The sequence below is a fragment of the Xiphophorus maculatus genome, chromosome 1 (assembly GCF_002775205.1).
Source record: "Xiphophorus maculatus strain JP 163 A chromosome 1, X_maculatus-5.0-male, whole genome shotgun sequence".
Classification (NCBI taxonomy): Eukaryota; Metazoa; Chordata; class Actinopteri; order Cyprinodontiformes; family Poeciliidae; genus Xiphophorus; species Xiphophorus maculatus.
Genome location: NC_036443.1, coordinates 28,831,916 through 28,857,524, shown reverse-complemented (window position 1 = coordinate 28,857,524; position 25,609 = coordinate 28,831,916). Strand labels below are relative to the sequence as shown.

Below are 25,609 nucleotides of genomic sequence, written 5' to 3'. Positions count from 1 at the left end.
CGGTTGAAAAGAAGCCAAATTATGGGAGCGGGTAATCTGTTGAACTTTTTGTAGTTGTCGGTAGCAACACTGGCCTTGGCTGGCATCACACCAAAAAAATCCACAGGGATGGACACTAATCTGAGCAGCCACGACCAAAAGTGAGAGGTTAGCATTTGGAAAAAAATATATAGCAAACAAACACAGGGGTTGTTAATTTAAGACAGTGCGCGGTGATCCCCCCCTACACCCAGCCTCACCAGCCGGTTGTTTTCCAGTGAACTCAAAGTACAGTTTGTCACTACAGCGGAGACCAGTTAGCATTGCTAGCTGCCGTCTCAACCCACAACACGTTACAAACACGGCGTACAGAACGTACTCAGAAGCCGCTCCCGGCCACACACACCGGCTCAACAACACCGTCATGGGTGTGCAGGGTTTCCAGGAGTATTTAGAGAAGCGGTGCCCCGGGGCGGCGGTCCCCGTGGACCTCCTCAAGCTCGCCCGCACCGCGGCCCGCCAGCCCCCTCACCATCATCACCCACACCACCACCCACATCACCCCGGGCCCATGCCTCCCCCGCCCCCGCCTGCCAGGATCCTGATCGACGCTGACTCCAGCCTGCAGCGCCTGTACGGAGGCTACCAGACGGACTGGGTTTGCGGAGGCGAGTGGAACGCCATGCTGGGCTACCTGGCCGCCCTTTCACAGGCCTGTCTGTACCAGGGCGGCCTGGAGCTCGTCGTGGTTTTCAACGGCACTCTGGGGAAGGAGCGCTGGCCCGAGTGGGCGCGGCGAGCTCAGGGCCAGCGGCAGACGGCGCAGCTGATAGTCAACCACGTCGGCAGCAAGGCCACCCCGCCTCCCCGGGCATGGTTCCTGCCCCCGGCTTGCCTCAGCCACTGCGTCCGCCTCGCCATGTTCCGCTTCCGAGTTCGGGTAAGAAAAGAGGAGTGATGGTTGTTGTTTGAACTGGTTTTTGTGGCTTTACTGGTGTCTTTTTGTGGCTCCTTCATGCGCATCTAGAAGTTCATTCTAAACAGAGTTGGGTGGTAACTTAGTAAGCTTTCACCCTTAGCAATAAATCAATTAAAACGGCTCAATTTCCTTTTGGATGATTTATTGTTTTTCTCTTTCTACTCTTTCTGGATGATAAAAGTTCTGTCTGGTGTTTTGGTCTCAACTCGCCCTATTTTTTTTGTTTTGTTTTCAGATACTTCATAATTCATTTTATTTGTTGGTTTTGTTTATTTAATCTGGATATTTAAAATGTCTTACAGTTCCAGTGTTAAATATTCATTACAATTTAAAGTTGATTGATCTTTGAGAATTAGGGGTCCAGCGATTTCCTTAATTTTAGGAGATCAGTGATAGGCCAATACTTGCCTGTGAAGCCAAACTTATCTACCTCAGCAAAGGTTGAAATATGACCCACTGTCCTCTTCTGCTCTAAGCTTGCTTAAGATCATTGATATGCCACCAGGTGAGATATTGCATGGAGCCCCAGTCAGAGGGAGATTGACAGTCATGTTTAGCTTTTTCCATTTTATGATAATTGCTCCAACACTTGATCTTTTTTCACCGAGCTGTTTGGCATTTGCCCCGTTGCCCTGTCCAGTCTTGTGGAGGTCTACAATTTTGTCTCTGGTGTTTTTGGCTCTGTGGTCTTAGCCGTGTTAGTAATTGATGTCTTGCTGATTGTGTGGAGTGGACAGGAGTCTTTATGTGGCTAACAACCTCCAACAGGTGCTTCTAATTCAGAATAATATGTAGAGTGGAGGTGGACTTTTTAGAGGCGAACCAACAGGTCTTTGACGGCCAGAATTGTTGCTGATTGGCAGATGTTCAAATACTTCTTTCCAGGAATAACACAGAAATAAATAACTATAAAATCATACATTGGGATTTCCAGATTTTTTGTTTTTAGATTATGTCGCTCACAGTGGACATGCACCTAAGATGAAATGTCGGACCCCTCCATAATTTCTAAGTGGGAGAACCTGCAAAGTCGCAGGCAGGGTGATCAAATACTTATTTTCCTCACTGTAGAATCCCATTCAACCCTGATTATTAAACTTGACTACATGCAGCCAGCACTGATCTACGTTCTGTTCTTGTTGCTACATTTTTCATTTTGCCAAAGAAGGAAAAACCATTCCCTCTACAAAAATGTGAAAAAAGCAGAGAGACCTGTGGCCCTTTTTGAGTGTTAGATCAACCAATATGAGAATTTACTACAGAAATTAGACAATTTTTTGTTCTATTTGAAACTTGCATCTTTAGTGTATTATTGAGCAGCTAAAAATGTATTTTAATTATTTTCCTCTTGTTTTATTTTTGTATTTTATGATCCATCAGTGCTTTTAGCTTTATGGCTTTGGCAAAAGGTTTGGATACAACTGAGATAGCCTGACAATACCTACTTTTATTTAAAAAAATCTTAATTTTTGTAAAAGGCTAGTGAGTTCTTCCCATTAATATGGAGAGTGAAGATGCACTTAATATATAGTACATAGTGTTACGCTTATACAAATATTACATAAAAAAAATACAGAATAACCGCTAAGAATCACTAAAATCATATTGCATTTACGATTTATGAAACACTCCTTTAGGTTTTATAAAAGCCACATTCTGACCTAAACAAACTGTTTCATATTAACGTCCCTAACAGTTTATTTCTCCTGATACTTAAGTATTTTGCAGAATTATCTAAAATGTCCTATTTTATTTATAAGATTTTAATATTTCTCTATTTTCATTCTTGTCAGGGACTGTTAATTTATAAGATATCAGCAAATAAGACTCCTGATTAAATAAGCTAAACTAAGACCGTTTGATGGTTTATTAATTACTGGAGTCACATAACCAGGTTTCCTTACAGCAGGCTGAATAGATGATAAATTACTGTAAGTCCAATAGAGTACAAAATGTCCTCAAGGTGTTCTCAAATTCAACGGTTGCTACGAAATGTCCTGTGGAAGAAGGCAATCAGAACTGCAGTAGTTTAAACTACTGAATGTATATCCTACTAAAAGTTCAACATGGTGGATAAATTATAGGTTTGTCATATGTGATCAAGTGGCAATTAATTCAGTTAAACCCAATACAAGCTAATCAATTTGTCAATGAAATTTCCAAATAATTTAATTTTATCTTAATTCAGTCCAGCTCTTCCAGATTTGTGATGAAAATATTTGATTTTCATTTTATTTATTAGGTTTAATGGAGATAAGCTGATCAGGCTTTTATTTGAACTTAAGTATAAATTTGTATAAACTTTGGCTTTGTTCAACTATTGAATGTAACAAACTTTCTTAAGAATAAAACAAGATAATTTCAGTGACAAATTTAATTCTTTATTTAAAAGTGTTCGGCACAAGATATTTTTTAAAACATTTTTATGAAGTAGAGCCATGAGCATTCAGCAATTTCTTACTAAAAAAGGAAAAAACCAGAGCAAGTTAATTCTCCTATTAACGTGCTTTCTTAATTGAAGTTTTTTTTTTTCTTTTTTGAAGAAAGTTCTCATTTTTGTTGCTGTGAATTGACCCAAAGGTTATCTAGACCAATTAAACTGAAAAAACAATTCACCCAAAAAGTTAGAAAAATTTCCGTCTTTTGCTAAGTAATAAAAAGCGCCTCTTTGTGTCGTTAGAATGTTGTTTTTAATTTATTGCTGAGCAGATAAAAAGAAATGTTTTAACAATTTGGTTCCCTGAACACTTTAAACTTTGGGATTCTGGCCTGTTTTGCAAAATGTTTGTACACCCCTGGTTTAGTTTGTTTGACACAGTGCAGTGTGAAAGCAAAATACACTAGGAGAAAATATAATAAATGTTGCAACTTTTGTCATTTTTTGCCATTAACTCGTCTAATCTTCACCCCCAGGTTGTACAGACTTTGGAGGACCACCATCAGGAGGTGCTGTCTCTCTACAGGGACTATGGATTTTCTGGCCTGATCGCTCAGGACTCGGAGTTTGCCCTCTGCAACGTGCCCGCCTACTTCTCCTCACACGCGCTTAAACTGAGCTGGAATGGAAAGAACCTGACCACACACCAGTACCTGCTGTCTGAAGCGGCCAGGCAGCTGGGCCTGAAGACACAGCACCTGCCACTGTTCGCTGCTCTGCTGGGTGAGGAGACGCCAGGCCGCCGCCGCCGCAGCCCAGGACGTTTTATCCGCTGCTAACTGACCCGCCTGTCTTTTATAGGAAATCATATTCTGCCTGATGAAGACCTGGCTGCCTTCCACTGGAGTCTGCTGGGACCAGAACACCCACTAGCTTCTCTCAAGGTACTTGGACTTAGAAATGTATTGCGATATTTTGTGGTACTGTTGCAATAATGATAAAAAATTATAATAAAAAAAACCCTATTTTTTATCTAACTGCATGTGCCACAAACAGAAATATTATTCTTGAAAAACATTCCCATTTGAAACAGGCCTCCTCAGGATACTTACTTGAGAAACAGTAATTTACATCAAGGCCTGCCACAATAAATTAATAAATCAATTTATCACGTGATAAATTAAAATAAACTCAATTTACATTTGCATCATTTATCATTTTTCTCATTTTTGTACCTAAAACGGGATGACAAAAGTCTTCAGTCTCTAACTATCCCCTTTTTTCAAAGAACAGTTTAGTTTACAGAGACTCAATAATTCATTTTATTTGTTGTTTCTGTTGTTTTGTTTACTTATTTTGGATATTTAAAGTGTCTTGCAGTTCCAGTGTTAAATGTTCATTGGAATTTATTGTTTATTTCACAGTATGCTCTTGCATTATTACAGTATTGTGATATTACTTGTAAATAATCTCAAAACAACAAAATTATTGTTTATCACAATAACTTCTGGGATAATTTAACGTCCAACAAAATTTGTTATTATGATAGACCAGTTTTATATCATTAATCTGCACACAGTAATTGCATTTAATCATATTTAGGAATTTACTGATATTTATTGATGCTGTTGTGGAACAGAGTGAGAAAAAATATCAAAAATCACATTTCCAATCTTACTGTCAGTTTTGTTTTATTATTCATCATCAATAACTGAAACTTGTGATAATAAATGAAAATTCTCATATGAAATGCGTCGTGGTAAATAATTAATGTCCATTGTACATTAAGTACTAAACTGGAATCTCAGCGTCTGGTTCAGACTGAAGTGCCTCCAAATGTAGATGTGCTTCGATTCTATTTTAATTTTTTAATTGCTGATGACTGATCAGTTTTAACCTGCTGATTCCAATTTAATCAAATTTTCTCCATAACAGAATTATAATGCACAGTATGCATTATAACTCTTATGCTCACAACTGCTGTGAGCGGCCATTAATTAGACATCATGCCGCTCTACAACACAGCGGTTGTCCTACAGCAGGATTTTATTATTTAAAGACAAAATAATTATGGCGTCTTACATCAGTCAGTATTGTGGAACACATTGCTGAAGGGAGTAAAAGACAGATCCTTTCCTTCATTTTGAGATTTGCTAAAAGTTTTAAGCATTTTTAAAATTTCGATGAAAAACAAGCTAATGCTAAAGTGCTAACTTGAAGCATTTTGATGTCCACCATGTATCGATGACACAAAATGTGTTAAATTGTCCTCTATGGGATCAAACATGTTATTGGGTCCCTACCTGTGTGGTTGCGGTTATGTGATTATTTGGAACAGACAAAAATTTGCTGAGTCATGCTGACACTAATGATAATTTTGCCTAAACAGTCTTTACCCACTTCAAAATAAGAGCGTGAATATAAACGTATAACTTCTTGAAGAAGTATTATTGGTCAAAAGCCAAAACTTTAACATGGATGTTGAACTTTATTCAACTTGAAGTTTATGAAACAACAGAGTAAAAAGAAAAGAACTTGGGCAGAGGTCTTAAGTTTAGTCTAGACAGGAATGTTTTATCTCAGTTGTTTTTTGCGGGGCTTTTCTGACCAGCAAAAGTTTGACTTGTATTTAAAAATCTTCATTGCATTTTGCGACTTGAGACGGTTGAGGCTACAGCTAACTACCTGCCTAGCTAGCTAGCGTTTTTGAGTTTGTAACGAGTGAAGTTCAGATTTATTGCCAGTTGTCTGGACGACGTTTGTACATTTCTGTGGAGATACAGGTCTTAAAATTTAAGTTTGTGAAACTTGCATAAACCTTGATAGGAGAAGCCTTAGCTAAGTTCCCTAAAAGCTTTCAAAATTAGCAAAAGTGATTAGCAAAACTTTAGCTAAGCTATTGGTGGATTAGTGAAGTGTGCTCACCATCGCTTTAAAACTATGTTTCTTCTCACTTCAGCTGAAACGGTGCTCATTGTTGACCCTCAGAAAGAATTAGTCAGGGTGGAAACATTTTTACAGAGTTAAATTTATGCATTTCTACTTGTATCTGACCTGATTAGTTAGTCTTTTGTTTTACTCTGCATGTTTAATGAATGGGACTGTTACAGAGCCTGAGTTTATGCAGAATTAATGAGTGAGAATGCGAGTGAAGCATGAACCAAAGCGTGGTTAAGAGTCAGCTCATGTGAGAATCAAGACTGGGATCTTTATTTAGTTTGTTTTAAAAAATAACTGTAATTTTGATATTTTTCTAGTTTTAAGTGAACAGAAACTACTCATATTGGTAAAATCATCCTCGCAACGTCGTAAATATGTAAACGAAGTATTTGAATGTTTCGTTCTCAGTTTGAATGTTTTGCTGCGGTTTCAGGTGCGAGCCCATCAGCTGGTGCTGCCGCCCTGTGAAGTGGTGATCAAAGCTGTTTCTGAGTACGTCTCCTCCATCAAAGACCTGGGAAACCTCGACACCATCGCCAGAGATGTCTTCAAACAGTCACAGGTGGGTTTCTACCTTTGCAGGATTAATGTCTCGGCTTCCTTAAGACTGGATGGAACGCTACCACAGTCGCTTTACATGTTTTTGGTTGAAAAGTAGCTTAGCAGAATAATAATAATTAATGTTTGATCAGTAAGACATTATTACTGTGGACATGATCAAACATCAGTACAGAAAAAATCCAAATACTTTATAAGATTACTCTGACTTATGGGGGTTTCCATCAGTAATCAGTCGGGTGCTTTTCCGCCGCACAATGCAGCGAGATTAAAGTCTGCGTAGGACGATCTGCTAATTAGGTGGCGAATGTGTGCTGCACTGTTCACCAATGGAAAGATTTCAGCAGGAAGCAGTTTTAGGCTAAACTAAAAAACGTTAAGGAAACCACAAGAACAAAACCAACACCGGCAGCTCCAGGTGTGCTTTATGGTTTCATGTTCTATGGTTTGATTCTGCAGTAGTAAACCCACAAAAAAACAAAAAAAAAGTTATAATGTTGAACTAACTTAGCCACAGATGCCGAAAGAAATGCTGGAAGCTTCATGCAGAACAGATTAGATAGATTCAAAGTCACTATATTAAAAATACCAAAAAAGTTGTGATTTTTAGACATTTTTATTATTTTTCCGTGTATTGAAAATAATTAAACATAAAATTTTAACAAAAAAGCCCTAAATATTTTTCTATTTTTTGATTTTTTTTCTCCCAACAAAATATTTAGTTTATTCTCAGACTTTGTACCCCCAATCCTTCAAGTAAATTTTGCTGGATATTTGTTTAAAGCTGCAGTATGTGACTTTTATAAAAATGTTTTTTACATATTTGTTAAAAGTGTCACCATTTTATTTGACAGATAATCTGTGAAAAGTTCAATCTGCTCCACCTTTTCCCTGAGCTACTATTGCCATCCGAGGACATATACCGCTCCTGGCCATAAGCCAGCAATCAGAACCAGGAGGAGGGTCTTGGGGCTGCCAATCAACTCATGTACTCGCTGCTAAATGTGCTAATGTTGGAGAAAGAACTTACAACAGGAAAACCTTTTATACACAAAAGCATGTTCTAGCTGCAGCGTAGCAGAGAGCAACAAGGAAAATGGAAGAGAAGATGAGCAATGCCACACGGAGGGTGATTAACAGCGCCTCCTGGCTCTGATTGGTTGTTTATAGTTAGTACTGGGAGCACTGGAAGAAGGCGGAGAAGCTTGATATTTATTTTTTTCTTTTTAATCTGTCTCTTAACATGCTGTCACGACATGGTGACAGTTTCAACAAATACGTAAAAAAATTTTTTTAGAAAAGTTACACATTGCAGCTTTATAACCAGCTGAACTTTGGTGTGCTGAATGTCTATAATGAACAATTTTACTGGCATTAAAGTCATAATTTTAACCTTCAAAGTTATAATTAGAAGTATAAAATTCTGACTTATTCTCATAGTTATGCAGTGTGATTTATTTATTTTTGTGATACATTAAGACAATATAACAGATGTGCATTTAAAAACAATTCAGTGAATATTTATAAGAGAAAAAATGACGGTGAGATTTTCTGTCATATTCTCTTCTCTGTTTTCAGTCACGAATGGAGGACAAGGTGGAGCGATTCAAGAAAGCTGTGGATTATTTCTCAGCTGCATCCAAACCACGCTCGCCCAACATGGGACCCTCGCCTTTCATCTGTGAGTAGAAACCAGTTTACAGCAGGACAGATTTTATCTAATCAATTTAATCTGACTTAATATGTTTTATATTAAATTTATATATGGGAAACCAGCTGAGCTGAAATTTAGTTTTATCTCCTTTCTGTGCTCAGTACCTGGGTTTGGACCCGTTCCATTTGGGGGACCACCTGGCCACATCGGACCCATCCCGCTTGGAAAGAATCAGGTAGATTTCTGTTGTTTTTTGCTTTGGCTACGTCTTTAATTCCCACGCGCTCCTGTAAATAATAATTTCTTCCCAATCCCAGTTTCCGCCGCCGCAGGGTCCAGGGTTTAAGCCGCCGTATCAGAACGCTCCGTACGGACCAGGCTCCGCCCCTCTCTTCCACCCGCCTCAGCAGCCGCCCCAGGACTGCAACGACTCGATGACCAGCAAGATGGGCTTCTCCGATTGGTCGGCGCCGTACGATTCCACGCAGGGCGGCAGCCGCTTGCCCAACCATCACACCGGCACCCAGTCTGGCCCCTCCCCGTCTCCTTCCTCGTCATCAGACGGAGACGAACCCAACGACAGCAACGCTAAGTAAATACGCTTCTACATGTTTTACAAGCTGAACAGAACAGAAAGACGAAGCGCTTCAGACCCAAACATACTCTGGCGAACTCCACTCCTTGGAAGTTCGTACATGTAATTAGAACGGACGGTCAACATAGGAAAATCTTTTTTTTTTGTTTGAAACATAAAATGAAAAAACTTAAACACACCAGGCTCTTTTGTTTATTAAACCAAAATGAACATTTGGATAAGAAGCTTTTAGGATGTGAGGATGAAGTCAAACATGATTTGAGTCTCACATGAAAATGAATAATGAAATATCACATTGGTGTTTTTTTGTATTTTTAAATTTTTTAATTGTTGATTCTCAATTAAAAAACAATTGAAAGAAAGATACATAGACTGAAAATGTTATCTGGTTTCTGATTTTGTGAGCTAAAGAACAATGGGGAAGAAAAACAGGGACTCGCGGTTTGGAAGGTCAGGAATTGTTCAAATCTGTTCCCGTTCCCAATGTGGGAATTTGAAAATGCTGGTTTCATTCTTTTTTTGGGGGGAGGGTTGATGACGTTGCTGGTGTGTGGTGTTTTAGTGCCGTTCTGTGGCAGTAGTGAAAACGTGTTTTTATAAAGTACTGATACAGTGGGGCTGAAAACAAATGTATGCCACACAAATGTATGTTCAATTCGTCATGCTTAATTTTCCTTCCACTTCAAAATTATTCACAACTTTGTTGCCGTCTCAAAAAACCTGATACAGCTCGTTGATGATTGCCAGTAAAATGATTTAAGATCTGGAAAAGTGGAAGCAGTGTGAATGTTTCTGAAACTCTCGTCTTCGCAGTCATCTGACAGACAAATCCTCTCGGTGGGAGGATCCGGCTGGAAGAGGGGGGCCGGCCTCCGGAGACGGTTCCCAAGGCAACGGGAGCGGGTCGAACATTCCGTCACTGTTGTCGATGGCGACGCGGAGTCACATGGACATAACCACACCCCCGCTGCCTCAGGTGAGACGCTCAAAAAGCGGCTGATTTTACTGGGTGGGAAACACTTAGATTGATTTATTAATTTTAAAACTCGACAGGGTTCCTTGAAAATGCTTGAATTTTACTGAAGGAAAAGCGAACGAACAATGAACCGTTTTTTCGTCACGCCTGTTGCTTCTTTCTCCAGGTCAGTGCTGAGGTTCTTCGTGTAGCTGAACACAGACACAGAAGAGGGCTGATGTACCCCCAGATTTACCACATCCTGACCAAGGTAAATGCTCTCCTACCCCACGTCTCACCGCATTGTCTCAAATACATCGGCTGATTTGTTTTAATGAGCAGAAACTGTTCAAACAGAAGCATCCAGTGAAGCCTACACTTGTTTTTTATCATCTAACTTTCTATTGATATTCTCCATGTTTGTTTACATTTAAAGTATATATGAACAATTCACATTCAACATTATATAAAATAAGATATCTTTGCTTTGGAGCTATTCCTCTAATTATGTCTTTTGTCTCATCCAGTTTGTCGGGTTCTTTAATTTTTTTGGAGTCTTTTGTTTTGAACAATGCTCATTTCTCCCCGTTTCCTTCTATTTGTGTGTGGTGTATCTCAGGCGATATGTAAATTTTTCCATGATGTAGATTTCTTTTATTATTCCTATCCATTGTTCATGACAAATGGGCCTCCATCTTTCCCCATTTCATCGTAATAGCTTTCTTACTAACTGTTAACATTACCTTAATCAGATAGTTATCCTTTGCTCTTCCTTTTCTGATATTGTTAAAATTACAAAGATATAATACCATGCTACTCAAAATAACATCATATCCCAGAATCCTCTTTATAGTTTTGTGCACAGTTTTCCAGAACTGAACAATTCTAGGACGGTTCCAGAGGCCGTATTTTCAGAATAAATAATAATTTCTGAGTATTTTGTTTGTTTTGAGGCAGACACAACAAAATCCTTCAGGGCTGTGAAAGTTCAGCTGTAAAGCTTCTGCTGATGCATCCGTTTGGTCGGGTTATTGTAACAGAAACAGTTGCTATGGAGATGTTGGGCGCTCACGGTTTGTGGTCGTCCCTAGGGAGAGATGAAGATGCCAGTGTGTATAGAGGACGAGTGTAACTCGGAGCTGCCTCCTGCCTCTCTGCTGTTCCGAGCTGCCAGACAGTATGCGTACGGCGTCCTCTTCAGTCTGGCTGAAACGCACCGCCGCCTGGAGAGGCTCGCCCTCCGCAAGAGGACCCCGCTAGAAGGTGAAACAACAAAGTTTTCCTGACTTCCAGCGCGAATGATCTCTATAGGGTTTAAACAGGAGGTGGAGGAAGTAGCCAAAGTAAGAGTAGCACTACTTGATCATATTTTTAGTCAAGTAAAAGTAAAAAGTAGCATTCCAAGAAATTGGTCAACTAAGAGTATAAAAGTATTTAGTATAAACATTATTCACGTACTGAGTAACTAATCATAAACTCTGTCATTCATCGTACAAAACAAATCTCCAAATTAGGGATGGGAATTATTGATCTCGGTTATTGATTCGATTCTCATTCGGTTAGGAAATAATCTCTAATACAAAATATGCACCATGTTGTATTCAATTCAAACAAAATTAAAACTGGGATAAGTAATAAGAATCCATCTGTTAAAAGAACATTTTAACATGAAATGCAATTTTATGCAGATCAACAGTTTTTGTGCTTTTAATATGATAAATGAGCCTTGTCTGAAAGTACAGATTTATTGAATGACTGTAAATGTTAATGTGACATCATTCATACAGTACAGAGCTAACATTAATACAATAACCAGGATGTGGAGTAGTTTAACAGTACCTGGGACATTCACAGCAGGAGACACTTTGCTGGAGGCTCCGCCCCTCAAAAGTCACCTCTGTTGCTAAGCAACTGATCAAAAACTTTACATTCGTTCAAATCAGTTGTATGCTGGGTAGTTAACTGTTTGATGATGATGGAGGTATTTGCTCCTTGAATTGTGATTAAAGTTCTGAACATGTTCTGAACGGTCATTTTGTCAAATATAAACATATTTTAGAGCGCCATCTTGGATATTTTCTAAAGCAAAATACAGAGTGTGTGCATCATGCAAATACGTCACACGTTATGGGAACCGATGAGCGGAATCGTTTAGCAAGCGGCTTAACGATTAAAGTAATTGGACTTACCAAGAACCGGTTCTCAATTAACATCCCTGCTCCAAATATAAACCTCCAGAGCCTAAACTTCAGCTCTCCTCCCTCCTCCCTGCGTTCCAGTTCCTCCCGTCATCGTCAAAGAGTGGAGCAGCGGCAAGGCCAAGTCGGCTCTGACCCCGGAGCTGGTTCCGGCTCTGTGTTTCCGGGAGTGGACCTGCCCCAACCTGCGGCGGCTCTGGCTGGGCCGAGCCAGCGAGGACCGCTCCAGGAGAACCAGAGCCTTCCTGGCGTGCCTGCGCTCCGACTGCCCAGCCCTCCTCAACCCAGCACAAGTCCCTCAGCATCTGCTGCTCATGTGCTGCGTGCTCAGGTAGGAAAATTAAGGCCAAAACTGAGACATTACAGAGAATGCCATGAATTTGACAACACATATCCATGTCTGTTTGTAATTAATTGTCAAACTATTTTTATTTAAACGTGGCTGGTTAATTTCTATGTGGGATAAATTCAGTTTCAATTCCATTTATTTATATAGCTCAAATCCACAACAAATGTCGTCCCAAAGCGTTTTACAAAAAATAATTTCAGTTCAATCACACACACACATTCCAGTTGATCCCAGTTAATAAACAGTACAATATATGTTCACTTATTCAAAGTGGATTAAGCGGTTTCTATTTAAAAGGAAGCCCAGCAGATTGCGTCAATAAATCAAATTTAATAAGGTATTTCTGAATTTGAATTTTAAAAATATTTTATTTGTATTTGGTTGTCCAAATTGTGGCCCTTAAAATGATTTTGTGCGGCCCCTGACCGCAAATCTAAAATCGCAAAGATTAGGTCAATAAAACAGAAATCTATCAATAACCCAAAAATTTCCTTTTTTAAAAAATAAATCAACATAAACAACAAAATTCAAACAAATAAAGTCGCAATTTTATGTTTTTGATCTTTAATGATTTGCTGATTTAATAAAAATGTTTTTCTTTGTTGAGCAAGTAAAACAAAACCCCAAAAAATCTAAAAACCAAAAAACTATTTTTTGCATTTGCTTTAAATTTCCCAGTTTTGGCGAAAAGTTTGGACATCACTGGTCTAAACAGAATCCACATTTCATCATTTTGTCATATTTTTAGCAAGGAAACTTATTTATTTATTTTTCTAATTTTTTTAGTTGCCTTTATTTATTAGTAGCTGGAAGAGAAGTTGAGGTTTGCTTTTTGGGAGTTTTCCCTTTAGTCTTGGATGCTGTGTAGCTGGAAGGATTTTTGGTCCTTTACAAAAAAAACCTAACAAGACGCATAAAAAAAACAACTAATGTTAGCATGAAAAAACAGGTTTGAAGTAACAGATTTCAGGTTCAGGGGAAGACGCTTCCAGAACCTCTCTCTCCTTTTAGTCATCAGCCTGGTATGACGCTCAGTCAGCAGGTCCAGATCACAGGACCTCAGTGACCTGCAAAGGATGGAGGGATGGAAAACTCCTTTAATGTAAGATGATGCTGCTCTATTTAAAGCTCCAAGTCAAAAGCAACTTAAAGTGGACTCTAAATTGACAAGTAACCAGAGTGTGTGTGGATATATTTATGAATATATCCACACTTAATCTGAAATAGTCTATGTAGGTTTTTTCTTGCAAGCCTTTTCTGTAAAGCAAAAGTTTAAGTCACACGCAAACAACTTCATTGTGTACAGCGACACAAAATGGTCTAACAAGCGGTGTCTAATATACGCTTGCTTGCTAGCCAGCTATCTTTTTTTGTGTTTATATTAGGTAAATACAAATTTGTCAGTTGGCTGGGTGACTTTTGCACATTTCTGTGGAGATACGAATCTTAAATTCCACTCGTGATAGTTTTAAAAGATCTTAAAAAGTCTTAAATTTGAATTTGTGAAACCTTCAGAAGCTATGTATTATTATGAGTTCCATCGGATGTTTGCAAATTGTTGCTGACTAGTCTGTAGGAGCTGTGTATCAAAGGCGGAGCTAGGTCCACCGAGGTGTTTTGTACAGCTGAATGGTTGCCATGGAGATTTAAAGATTTCTCAAACATGCATTAAAAAATAAAAGCAACACTCTGGGTATGTTTTTTTTATGAGGGAATAACTAAATGATTATAATTCCATTTTAAGAAAATTATGTCAGTAATAATTTTACCATGATAAAAAATTAAAAATCTCCATTTTGCATCAAACAAGCTGTGCTGGATGGAACCAAGTTGTGTCAATCTTGAACTGCAAGTTCAGTCCATGGGCCACAAATGGCCCTCAGGCCTCACTTTGGACACCCTTGAACTAGATAATATTTATTTTCCTGTTCCTAACATCTGGCTTTGATCCAGCTGTTGGTTTTCTGTTGCTGCTCCATGAAGCCGGTTCTGGTTGGTTCTCTTCTCAGGTATATGATGCAGTGGCCCGGTGGACGGATCCTCCAGAGACACGAGCTCGATGCCTTCCTGGCCCAGGCCGTTTCCAGCCAGCTCTACGAACCCGACCAGCTGCAGGAGCTCAAGGTGACAAGGCGCTTTTTTATTCCCAGTCCGTCATGAAACGGATGAGAAATAAATTTACGCTGAAGCGGCTCGACCCGATTGAAAAGAAGCATGGTTCATTTTGGGCCCCATCATTTACATTGTGGCAGAATGTAAAGGTGAAACTACCCATTAAAAAACTGTTAAAATATTACAGTTTTCCGTTTTAGTGTTTGGTTGGCACTAATGATCAGATATTCAATATCTTTTAACATATTTTCATGTTTTTGGTCTGCGGCAGCCATGTTTATTCGTTTCTTGTTTTGTTCTCCGTGTCGTCCGTCAGGTGGAGAAGGTGGACGCCCGCGGCGTGCAGCTGGCTGCTCTCTTCATGGCCGGCGTCGACACGGCGTTATTCATCAATGATGTCTGCGGCCAACCGTTGCCATGGGAACACTGCTGCCCCTGGGGCTTCTTTGACGGCAAACTTTTCCAGAGCAAATTGGCGCGGGCCGCCCGCGACCGGGCCGCCCTGCTGGACATGTGCGAGGGGCAGGTAAGAGACCGAGGCGGGGGGCAATAAACATGGCTCAGGGGTTTCGGTTTAGCTTGTTCACACACTGGAGATAAAGTGCGACGCATATGCAGTAGGTCTAAAACAATCAGATTAATCAGGATTTACCAATTATTGAAATAATTAACTAATTTAGCAATTGATTGATTAACTGGAGTGTACAGACTCTAAAAAATTAAGTCAAAACTGTGCAAAGAATATATAAATTCTGCATTTGAGATGAAAAACCTTCATCTGTAAATATGTGTTACCCATATCTAACATTATTAATCCATTTAAGATTTTCCCTTAGGGAATTAGTAATTTCAGTCTCTTGCACAGCACTCATAGGTATACATCAATTCTTTATTTATTTGTTGGTTTAGTAAAAATGGTCAACAGATCAGGTCTTCGCTCTACTGGGTTGATGCTTCCTTTGCTACAAATGATTAAGCGTTCAGTAGAGGAATGCCCATTTCTCACAGATGGTTAGCAGAGCAATAAACAGTCGCAACTAGGGCTGAAATGATTAATAGATTATTTAATAAAATAATTTAGTAATTGATTAATTGTTAACTGGAATATACAGACTTAAAAATGTATTTTGCTGAATTAATAGCATATTCACTGCAGTAATTGAACCAAAACTGTACAAAAATTTTTAAAATCTTCTTTGATATGTTTTACCCTGTTTTAGCTTCACCTGGTTCAAATTCTCCTACTAAGCACCTGTATCTAAATATTAATGATTAATACAAAAATGAATCAATCTATGATTAACTGAAGAAAGGCTGTGAATGGATTGTAGGCAATAAGATGCTTATTTCTTCCATTTAAAAATGGAATTGGATTATTTGATTCTTTCAATTTATTTCTAAAATTGTATTAAAAAAACTTGTTCAATGAAAAATGCAAAATGTGTAAATTGTTTTTATCCAATTAATCATCAGAATAATTGAATGTTAGTAAAGTAATTGTTAGTTGCAGCCAGTTTCACACAGGCACGATTCCATGTTTCTTTCACCGATCAGTGGTTTTCCTACTAAAACCAAAGAACCGTTTGCAGCTGACAACATGTTGAACTCGATAAACTGTTGCTTTCGTCCAGCGTCTCATTGTTCTGCTCTGCAGGAGGAGCTGGTGTCAAAGGTGGAGAAGATGCGGCAGGCGATCCTCGAGGGCATCAATCTCTCTCGTCCTCTTCCCCCTCCGCCTCCTCTGCCACCTCCTGCCTTCCTGCCCCCTGCCATGGTGCCCCCTTTCTACCCCATGCCTCTCTACCCGCCTCGTCCCATGGGCGGCATGCCCCCTCATCACCCGCACCATCCTCATCACCCCGGCCAACACAGACCCAGAGCTTTCCCAGGTACGCTCCAGTTCAACACACACACGGTTCTGCAGACTCGTTGAATGTACATGAGCTCAAAATTACAGGTTAAAATGTCAGTTTGTGTGGAAAGAAGGAAAATGCAGCTGATAAAAATATCAAAAACTAAATGGAGGTTGTCATAAATAACCTGAGCAACAGATATTTACTTTTGCTATAAAATTAAAATATTTGGCATGGCCCTCCCTAATTAAACCTGAAACGATTAATCAGATTATTAATGATTATTCATGATTAATTGATTATTAAAATAATTGGAATATTTAAAATAAAGATGGCATATTTTTTTTAAAAAAGAGAAAACTTTAGCAGGATGACAGTCTGATACACGAAGAACACAGTCCTCATGAATAAAAGCAAATACAACAGCAAACATTCAGACACAAAAACCCAATAAAAACAACCAAACAAAAACAACAAAATGGCAAAACAAGCAAAAACAATCAATCAAACCATACAAAGCGACATCAGGCCTTTCCAAAGTGACAACTAATTTAGTAATCGATCAATCGTTAACAGGAGAAGAAGCACTTAAATAAAAAGGTAATTTGCTTAAAGAACACCACAGTCGGAGCAGCAATTAACTCAAAAATGTAAAAAAAAACACAGTTTGCATTTAAAACATAAAACCTTCCTTGTCTATAAATATGTTCTACCCAGTACTACTCAAGTTGCAGTTTTAGCCTCCTCTTTTTAAAATTGTTTTAAAAAAAAAGCTTCTTTTGCGATACAATTATTAATCAGAACATTTTCAAAGCAGTAATGAAGCAAAAGCTGTACAAAAAAATTTATAAATTTTGCATGCATAAGTGCTTGTATTGACTTTTAGGCAACAACATGTTTTTTTCTTATTTAAAAAAATATTTGAATTATTTGTTTGCATTTTAATGCCTATTTTTTAAATAATAATAAGCTAAAGTGGTTGAAAGAAGAATCCGAAGAATGTGCCAATTGTTTTTTTTTTTTTTTTTTGGTTCAGTTAATCACCAGAATAATTAATTACTAAAATAATCCTACAAATACTTCTAACAGCACCACAAAATCAGTGATCTTGATTGCCAAAAAAAAAAAAAATCACTAAATCCTTTGGGGCACTGCCTGATAGAAACCCAATCTGCTGACTGATCATCTGCACTGATTGTTATGATATTCTGATGAGGTTTGTAGGTTTTTATGACCGACGTTGATCAACGTTTCTTTCTCTCCTCAGGCATTCAGTCCATCCCGCCTCAGGGAGGGAAGCTGGAGATCGCCGGCATGGTGGTGGGCCAGTGGGCTGGAAACAAACCTCTCCGCGGCAGAGGCGGGTTCAACATGCAGGTGGTCTCGGTGGGAGCCGGAAAAGGGTGAGGCTCACCAGCCATGTATAATCTTCTTAGCTAAGATCAGTCATTCAGGAGTTTGTCATGCACATAAAAGCAGTTTATCTTTACAAATTGGCAACAAGTGAGTGCAAGCTCACTTAGTCCAGCTGACAAAGTGGTTGTGTTGAAAAAATGTAGAACTATTTCTTTTAAAATGTGTTTCTGTTTGTTCTGTGCAGGCGGGGTAAAGAGATTCCAGTGAAAGTAAAGGGAGCGAAAAAACCAGCTGCCAACAGATCACAGGTATGACGTCAAGATCCCAGAAGAATTCCTAAAGTTAATTTTAAGCATTTATTTTCACCAACTATGTTCATTTGCAATTAGAATAAAAACGATCTACTTTACTACAAAAATGTTATGATAATAGTGTAATATGATCGTAACACTCGCTGGTTTCTGCTGCAAAAGATCATTGTGGAGTACACTGGCTGTGTCCAAGCATATTATTTTAAAAGTTGGTGGAAGGACGACCAGGTGGGAGAGCAAAGGCGCACAGCAAAAACCAAAGCTTTGAGATTAATGAAGCATGGATGGATTGTCATAGTTTACCTGCTGTATAATGTAGAATACTATCACAAGACATCATTAACGACAGTAATCAATAATAATTTTCTGGAAGTTTGTTCCAGATTTGTGGTACATAGAAGCCGAATGTTTCTTCTCCGTGTTTGGTTCTGGTTCTGGAGATGCAGAACCAGAAGACCTGAGAGTTCTGGAAGGTTGATACAACAACAGAAAGACTGACAAAAAAAATTAAAAACAGAAGTAATCTGTAAGGGACCAAAGACATTTCAGTGCTGCATCTATTTCAATAATGAATTTTTAATTTAATAAAATGAAATGGAGCAAAGTATCAAATATAATTTGGTGTTAAACCGTTCATTGATTTATAAACATTTGTTTTCATAATTCCAATTTAAGTAATTTTATGGTTACTGGAAGAACAGCCGGTGATATTATTTTTTAATTTGCTGTGGTTTTTTGACCGCCTCCCTGTCCGCTGCAGACGCCCCCACCCAGCAGCCCCACGAAGTCCTCCGAGGAGGCGGGCTCAGCGCCCGAGGTGTCCACTCAGCAGCTGAACGGCAGCTCAGCAGCCTCCGCCATTGGCCAGCCCTTGGAGCTGGCCCAGCCAATCCCGTGTGCCTTAGCCAGCAGAGACAACCAATCAGAGGGGGTGGAAGTGGAGGCCCCCTGTTGCCTTGACGACTGCCCGTCTGACGGAGCGCTACAGAAGGAGGAGTGACGGCGTCCTTCGCCGGGACGCACTGCTCTCAGAGAGTTATGTGTTCGACTGCCTTTCCCCTGTTTTTTGTAGCCCCGCCCCCCGACCTCCTCCTACGTCTCGTTAGCTGCGTGCACAATCACACGGAGCAGGAAGTGACGCCTTTTCACTTCCTGCGCCGCGTGATAGACTGAAGCAGCTAGCCGTTGCTCCTGTTTTATTTTTACTCATGTGGTTTTAAATCGTTTTATGAAGAAAGGGTTTCTCCATGAGTCCGTAAGCGCCCCAACCCGTTTCCACTCTTCCGAAAAAAAAATACACAGAAAAAACAGCTCCTGATCGTCACCGTCTCCCACTCAGAGCTTAAAGCTTCGCCCCCCACCCACCCAGAATCACCATGACAACATAGTTTCTGATGTAGCGTCTTAAATGGTCCCGTTCTTTAAAATCTCCGCACACTGATGTTACGTTTGCGGCGGCGGCGGCTAATCGGACGGGGTTTCAGCTAGCTGCTAAGCGCTGTCGCCGCATGTCTTTGTGCTCTGTTGCCATAGCGATCAGGACGATTTTTGTCCGAGATAAATTTTGAGTCTTGATTCATGGCAATGTTTTACCATTTCTCTGTGAAGTGACTCCCCCACCCCTCCTCACTCCCACTACACACACACACACACTCAAAGTATTAGCATGTGTGCTAGCTATCCCCCATCCCCTTCTAGATTGATTGGTTAATTATCACTGGAGCACTTCATGGTAATAGTGTGCTATCTTACTTTGACCTATGTAGCATAGCCTAATGCTTACATGTGCTGAGAGAGCCCCCCAACCCTAAACCCATGAATTTATGCACCTTAAACCCTAAAGTATGCAAGATTGCCCCCTTCCCCCTTCGTCCTATTTGTCCCAAAGCTTTGATTGTATTAACCCAGCAGAAGCACTTATTGTTGTATTTTAAATAAATCCCCTGTACGGTTGAATCGACGTTCTGTCAGGGATATCCCCTGCTCCTGAATACATCTTTATGACGCGTAGAAGTACGTTTTTAAAAGGTAGAGATCTATTTGAGAGACGTCAGAATGTGAACAGAGTGGTTCAGCACTTTGTCTTAAAAAATAATAATAATTCAACCACACTGGACAGTCCTTTTACCAGACGAAATGGAAATAAAACTAAACTTTGAGGCACCTTCTTGACTTGAGGCCAAAAAAATGAAAAATAAAGATGTTGTTGCCCAGAAACAGATGGAAGATGTTGGGAGTTTGAGGGGGGAAGCGGCTGCCAAGCAGAGTTTCCCCCCTCCAGCACTTCACGGTCAATCAAGAACTTTTCAATGAAGCTAAAAGGAGTCATGACTCCTGTAACAAAACCATTTCAGATCACTGAAAGTTTCAATCCAAAGTGTACGTCAGTAAGGTTTGCCGTCTGAGGCGAGCAAAATAAATAAAAATGGGCGCAGTAGCAATTCCTTCCAGGTCCCACCATCCCTCGGCTTGGAGCTGAGTCACTTCAGACCGACAGGAAGCCTCTCGCTGCCCCAAAGTCCTTCCCACAAACACGACAGAGACTCTGTGGGCTGCATCACGCGACACCCTGAGACCTCGAACACACGGAAACGTTTCGAATTAGAGCACTTAATGTTTGTAGACGATGAAATGTGCCCTCCTGCTCCCCCTACTGACCAGATCCACAAGTACAAGCAAACCCAGAAAGCAGTTGGAGCCGAGAGACGACAGCCATGAATATTTTTAATCTCTGAACTTCGAAAGATCGACATGAAAAAAAAAGGCAAGTCAGAATATAGAAGCACCTTATTTTCTTACTATTTTACTGACTTGTGCTCAATTGTCGTGTGCCACAAACTGTTACAAAGACGAAGTTCTTCTGAAGGAAAAACACAAACCAACGACCCTGACTGTACGCGTCAATGTAGTCACGTCAGACATGTCCGTTCCCTCCGTTCTGAACTCGACCGTTTATCGGTCAGCCGCAGCGGAGTTGCACTGAGCGGCGCCGTCTTTTCACATCTGCTCCAAATGAATCCGGAGGTTCCGGCTCGTCAGAGACGCCATAGGTGTCCGTAGAGTCAGGTAGCAGCATCAGGGCCTAACTGGACCGCAAAACACAGACACAGAGACTTAGACTAGAGATTAGAGCTCCACTTGCCGAAATACCGAGTCTAGGTTTTCTAGGAGACATAACCGCTTTCAACTTTTGACATTAGTACAGATATTAAGAAGTAAAGATGGCTTTTTTTGTTTTTTTATTTTTTCGTGGCGAGCCAGAGCGTTATCCGTTCCACACGATGCCCTCTTTCAATTTGCTCGCCACGCCACACACTGATATATAAATAAAACACACACTCATTCACCCACACACCACATTCAGACAGGAATCAGTTGCATTCTCTCTGCTTTTGTGCTGACGTTTTTATTTTTTCGTGCGTGCAGCAGTCGAGTGATCGTCGGTTCGTCGGAGAACCTTTGGTAACTCGTTCTGACTCGAAATATCCCACGCAGACAAGTTTGCACAAAAAAAAAACACAAACGAAAGAAAACCGCGACACGGTCCATGTGTCGGCTTGGCACGCAACTGCACACACTTGACAACATGCAGATACATAGATGTTAAACTATAGTTAGTATGGTTAAAAAAAGAATCAACACAACACATGATGTAGTGTCCCGTTTTTGTCCTCGTCTGTTTTAGTTTGATAGATATTGATCGATGATTTTTTTTTCTTCTTCTCTCCTCCTTGTTACTCTAACAGCCCCGCCCTCCTTTCGTTACAACACATTTTTGTTTCTTTTCTCTGCCTCAAACACTCCTCGACCCTCCGAGGAAGTACATGCATCCTCACACGCATTAAACGCAACCACACACACACGCACAGAAAAATATAATACACACAGATTAATCCCCACATTTGTCTCTCTTTCTCTCTCTGCCTCTGTTAGCCCTTTAGAAATCTTTTTATTTTATTTTTATTTTATCCCCCTCTTTTCTCTCTTCTCTCTGGGCTGCCCCGCCCTTAATCAACCCGACTAACAGTAAAGGTTATATTAACGTTGATAATCAGTTTCTGTATGTATCTAGCCAGAGTGGAAAGAAAAAAAACCAGAAAAAAAATCAAAACTGTTTTATTCAATTGTGCAAATGTGTTTTTCTTACTATTTTTAATGGTATTACATCTCTCTAATCTTAACCTTCTACCATCGCTTCAGTTAGTACTGAAATACGCTTAGCCAACCTAGAGATTTGAACTGTAATGATTGCCATTCTCCTTACCTGTATCTATATGGCATCTTTAGACCACTTCACCGTTTCTTATGTATGTGAGTAAATATTGCCCGCTTCTTCTCGAATTGAAAATCGTCGTCTGCATAATGTTTGATTCTTACGATATCCCTTAAAAAATAAAAAAAAAGATCTCATATTCAGTCCAAGCTGAACTCTCTGCACCCTTGCACAAAGCAGCAAAACATCTCTTGTGAACATCTGAGAACCAAAGCACGCCTCGCAATGCCCCCCCCCTTTTCCTCCCAAACCTGCCCCTCCCCCACCCGTTGTCTCCCCCAACCTGAACAGTCTGCCCCCGAGCAACGAGTTTCGGATCAATGCGATGAGTATATTTAAATATTTTACAGCACGTGTGATTTATCTGACAAGTCTTTGAGGTTTAACGGTGGCGGTCGCAGAGGCGGGCCGGGACCGTGATTGAGCAAACGGATTGCAGTTAAATTCCCTCTCTGTTCAGTGACTGAAATTGAGACTTTCTATAGCAACTCAGAGATGGAAAGACACACACAAAAAAAAAAACGCCTTTTGTTCTACTGGGAAATTTTTGTTATTTTTTTCTATGTTTATTCTGCTTTTTCTGACTCACCTTTTAGCTCTTTGGCTTATTGAAGGTAACAAAGCTGCTGACAGACGATGAATTTTCCTACAAACATATAATGAGACATGTTCTGGTTGACATAAATTAAAACCATTTTTAGAACCATTTCATACAGTTTTAACATAAATATCAAGGATATTGGCTAAGTTTCACAATTCATAAATAAATAAACAGGATTTATTCTTTAGAGAAGAAACTTTGGCTTTGTTTCAATACAAAAGTACTCTGGTATTACAGCACAGGCTCAAAAAAAGCATAATATGATGTAATTTAGTTTTATTTGAAACTGAAAAACTATTACTACTGTTAAAATAGATTTTTGGAGGGTTTGATCATAAATTAAAGCAAGAAGGAAAAATGCAGTTGTATTAAAATGCTTATTGCACTGAAAAGGAAACATTAAATATTCAATTAGTTGAACTATCAGCTAATGTTAAGTCTACAGTCAGCTGCTAGCTGCCTGCAGCTGAAGAAACAAATTTATAAAATTATGTTTCTTGTTACCAAAGGAAAACGGAAAAAACACCTGCAGTGCTCAGCAACAGGTGGGGGACGGTCAGCAATATGTTATTAAAGTTCTACATATTCACAAAAAACTAACTTTCTCCGGCATCTTATTAATTTATCAATTTTTTGAAAGTCTGCCCCTTTGTGGCCCTCGAAGTGATTTTGTTGACCACAATAAAATAAATTTTCAAAAATAGCACAAACTTGGTTTTCCAGTTCAACAATGGAGTTTTAAAACATTTAAAGAAGATAATCTGAGAAATTTTCATGGCTAAAAGTGGAAAGGGGAACACGATGTTCTCAGTTTTTTCATCGTAAATAGGACAGTGGTTTTACTCGAGAGCAAAGATTTTAGAAAACAATTATTTGCAACTCCCTATATTACGCAAATCAGACTTTTTTATTTGATGAAAATATGGATTTTCTTATTATTGTCAAGGTGAAAGGGAAATATTTTTCAAAACAGAAACCTTATCTCTAAATAAATTTAAAAAAACATTTTGTGGCCCTCAAATAATTATCTTGCCCTACCTCTATAAAGCCATGGTGCGTTTTAATAAATTATTCAATGATGTGTTTTAGGGAAAATCCACCCTCTGCTCAGTTAAAGCCAGCTTGCCTCTCCAAAGATCTCAGCTGTGAGGAGGACTGAAGTGTGAAATGTGTTCTTAGAAGAGAATCAGTATTACTTTGTGTCATATGTTTGCTCTGTTTCCTGTCCGGTTCTGGTGAAAACGTTTGTTTACTGTCCGTCTCTGTGCCGCCACTGCTACCCCCCTCCTGTCAACGGCGGCCCCGCCCGACCCCTCCGCTACCGTCTCCACTTTCCCAGTCAGGCTGATCGTTTCTCGTCACCTTGGTCAATCTTCAGCAGCGTGTGTCCTGATGCATCCGTACCTATAACCACCCAAAACTTACCTGTGCAGCGAAAAAAATAAAAATAAAAAAGGGTTCAAATGTATCCATGATATAATTGTTATAGAAATATTATCATCATTATTGCTGTTATAATTATGGTTGGTATAATTTGTCATTGTTAGCATTATGGAAGCACCAGACAGTCTGTGGAAAGAAAGCAAAGAAAGTTTGTTTAAAAATTTTTTTTTCATTTTTTTTTCTTTTTTTTTCAAAGTTTTATTTGTCTGGCTGTTGGTGGTCTCATCACACAGAGGGAGGGGAGGAAAGGTTCAGGAAGAGACTAAGATGGCAGTCATGTTTGTACTGGTTGGGAAATGACTTACAGTGCTGAAATAAAATTTATTCTTTTAGTAAAAAAAAGACAGTTTGTGTCCAGTGTCTTTTTTTTTTCTTCTTACTTTGGACCTATAGATTAACCAAAGGTTTACATACTCAAAATAGAAATTTGTTCTCACTGTCTCACTTTACATCTCTTATTTTAGGTCAGTTAGAATTACTGAAAATATTTATGTTTGCTAAATACCATAATAGTGAGAGAATGGCATATTTGTTCGTCTCTTAAAAATCTCAATTTTAAAGTATTTTTGAATTGAGTTACTTGTAATGTAATCCCATCTATATTTTTAGTCTTTCCTGTAATGTTGCTTTGTTATATACAGTAGAACTCAAATGTTATTTGCCGCATCTCCCAATGCTTACATTTTAGTTTAATGTTGAAAATATTTCATTTACCATAACGTAATTGGGTCACTAATTTAATAAAAATGCTAACAAAAATCAGTTGCGAACAAAATGTGTATTTTTGTGTTTTCAACAAATTGCCGAAACAAGCAAAAAAAACTACAAAAAAAAGTAACGTCCGTTATTGTTACGTGTTTCCGAGTCACGTGGTAAGCCCGGGTGACGTATTTCCTGTGAAGATCCTCCGCTAGACGCTGTTGAGATGCAGCGAGCGACTTTAGCCTGGCAGGCGCTCTTAAATCACCTGAGCTGAACACAGACCTGAGCTAACGCCGCTGCTGGATCTTTCGGAACCAAGAAGCGAGGAGTTTGGAGGGGCGACGAGTGGATTTTACGCCCACGGACACCCTCAC

The 25,609-nt window shown here is 39.4% G+C and overlaps 1 protein-coding gene across 1 annotated transcript; it reads left to right on the top strand.

The window, feature by feature from the left end:
* Nucleotides 1-403: 403 nt before the first annotated feature.
* Nucleotides 404-24,877, top strand: fam120c (family with sequence similarity 120C). Its single transcript, XM_005801947.3, has 17 exons — nucleotides 404-919; nucleotides 3,872-4,118; nucleotides 4,197-4,279; nucleotides 6,709-6,837; nucleotides 8,412-8,514; nucleotides 8,649-8,722; nucleotides 8,805-9,079; nucleotides 9,896-10,058; nucleotides 10,225-10,308; nucleotides 11,129-11,300; nucleotides 12,317-12,566; nucleotides 14,594-14,708; nucleotides 15,013-15,222; nucleotides 16,351-16,585; nucleotides 17,817-17,952; nucleotides 18,150-18,213; nucleotides 18,977-24,877. The coding sequence occupies exons 1-17, from the start codon at nucleotides 404-406 to the stop codon at nucleotides 19,214-19,216; spliced, it is 3,096 nt and encodes a 1,031-aa protein (XP_005802004.3). The 3' UTR covers nucleotides 19,217-24,877.
* The last annotated feature ends 732 nt before the right edge of the window (nucleotides 24,878-25,609 follow it).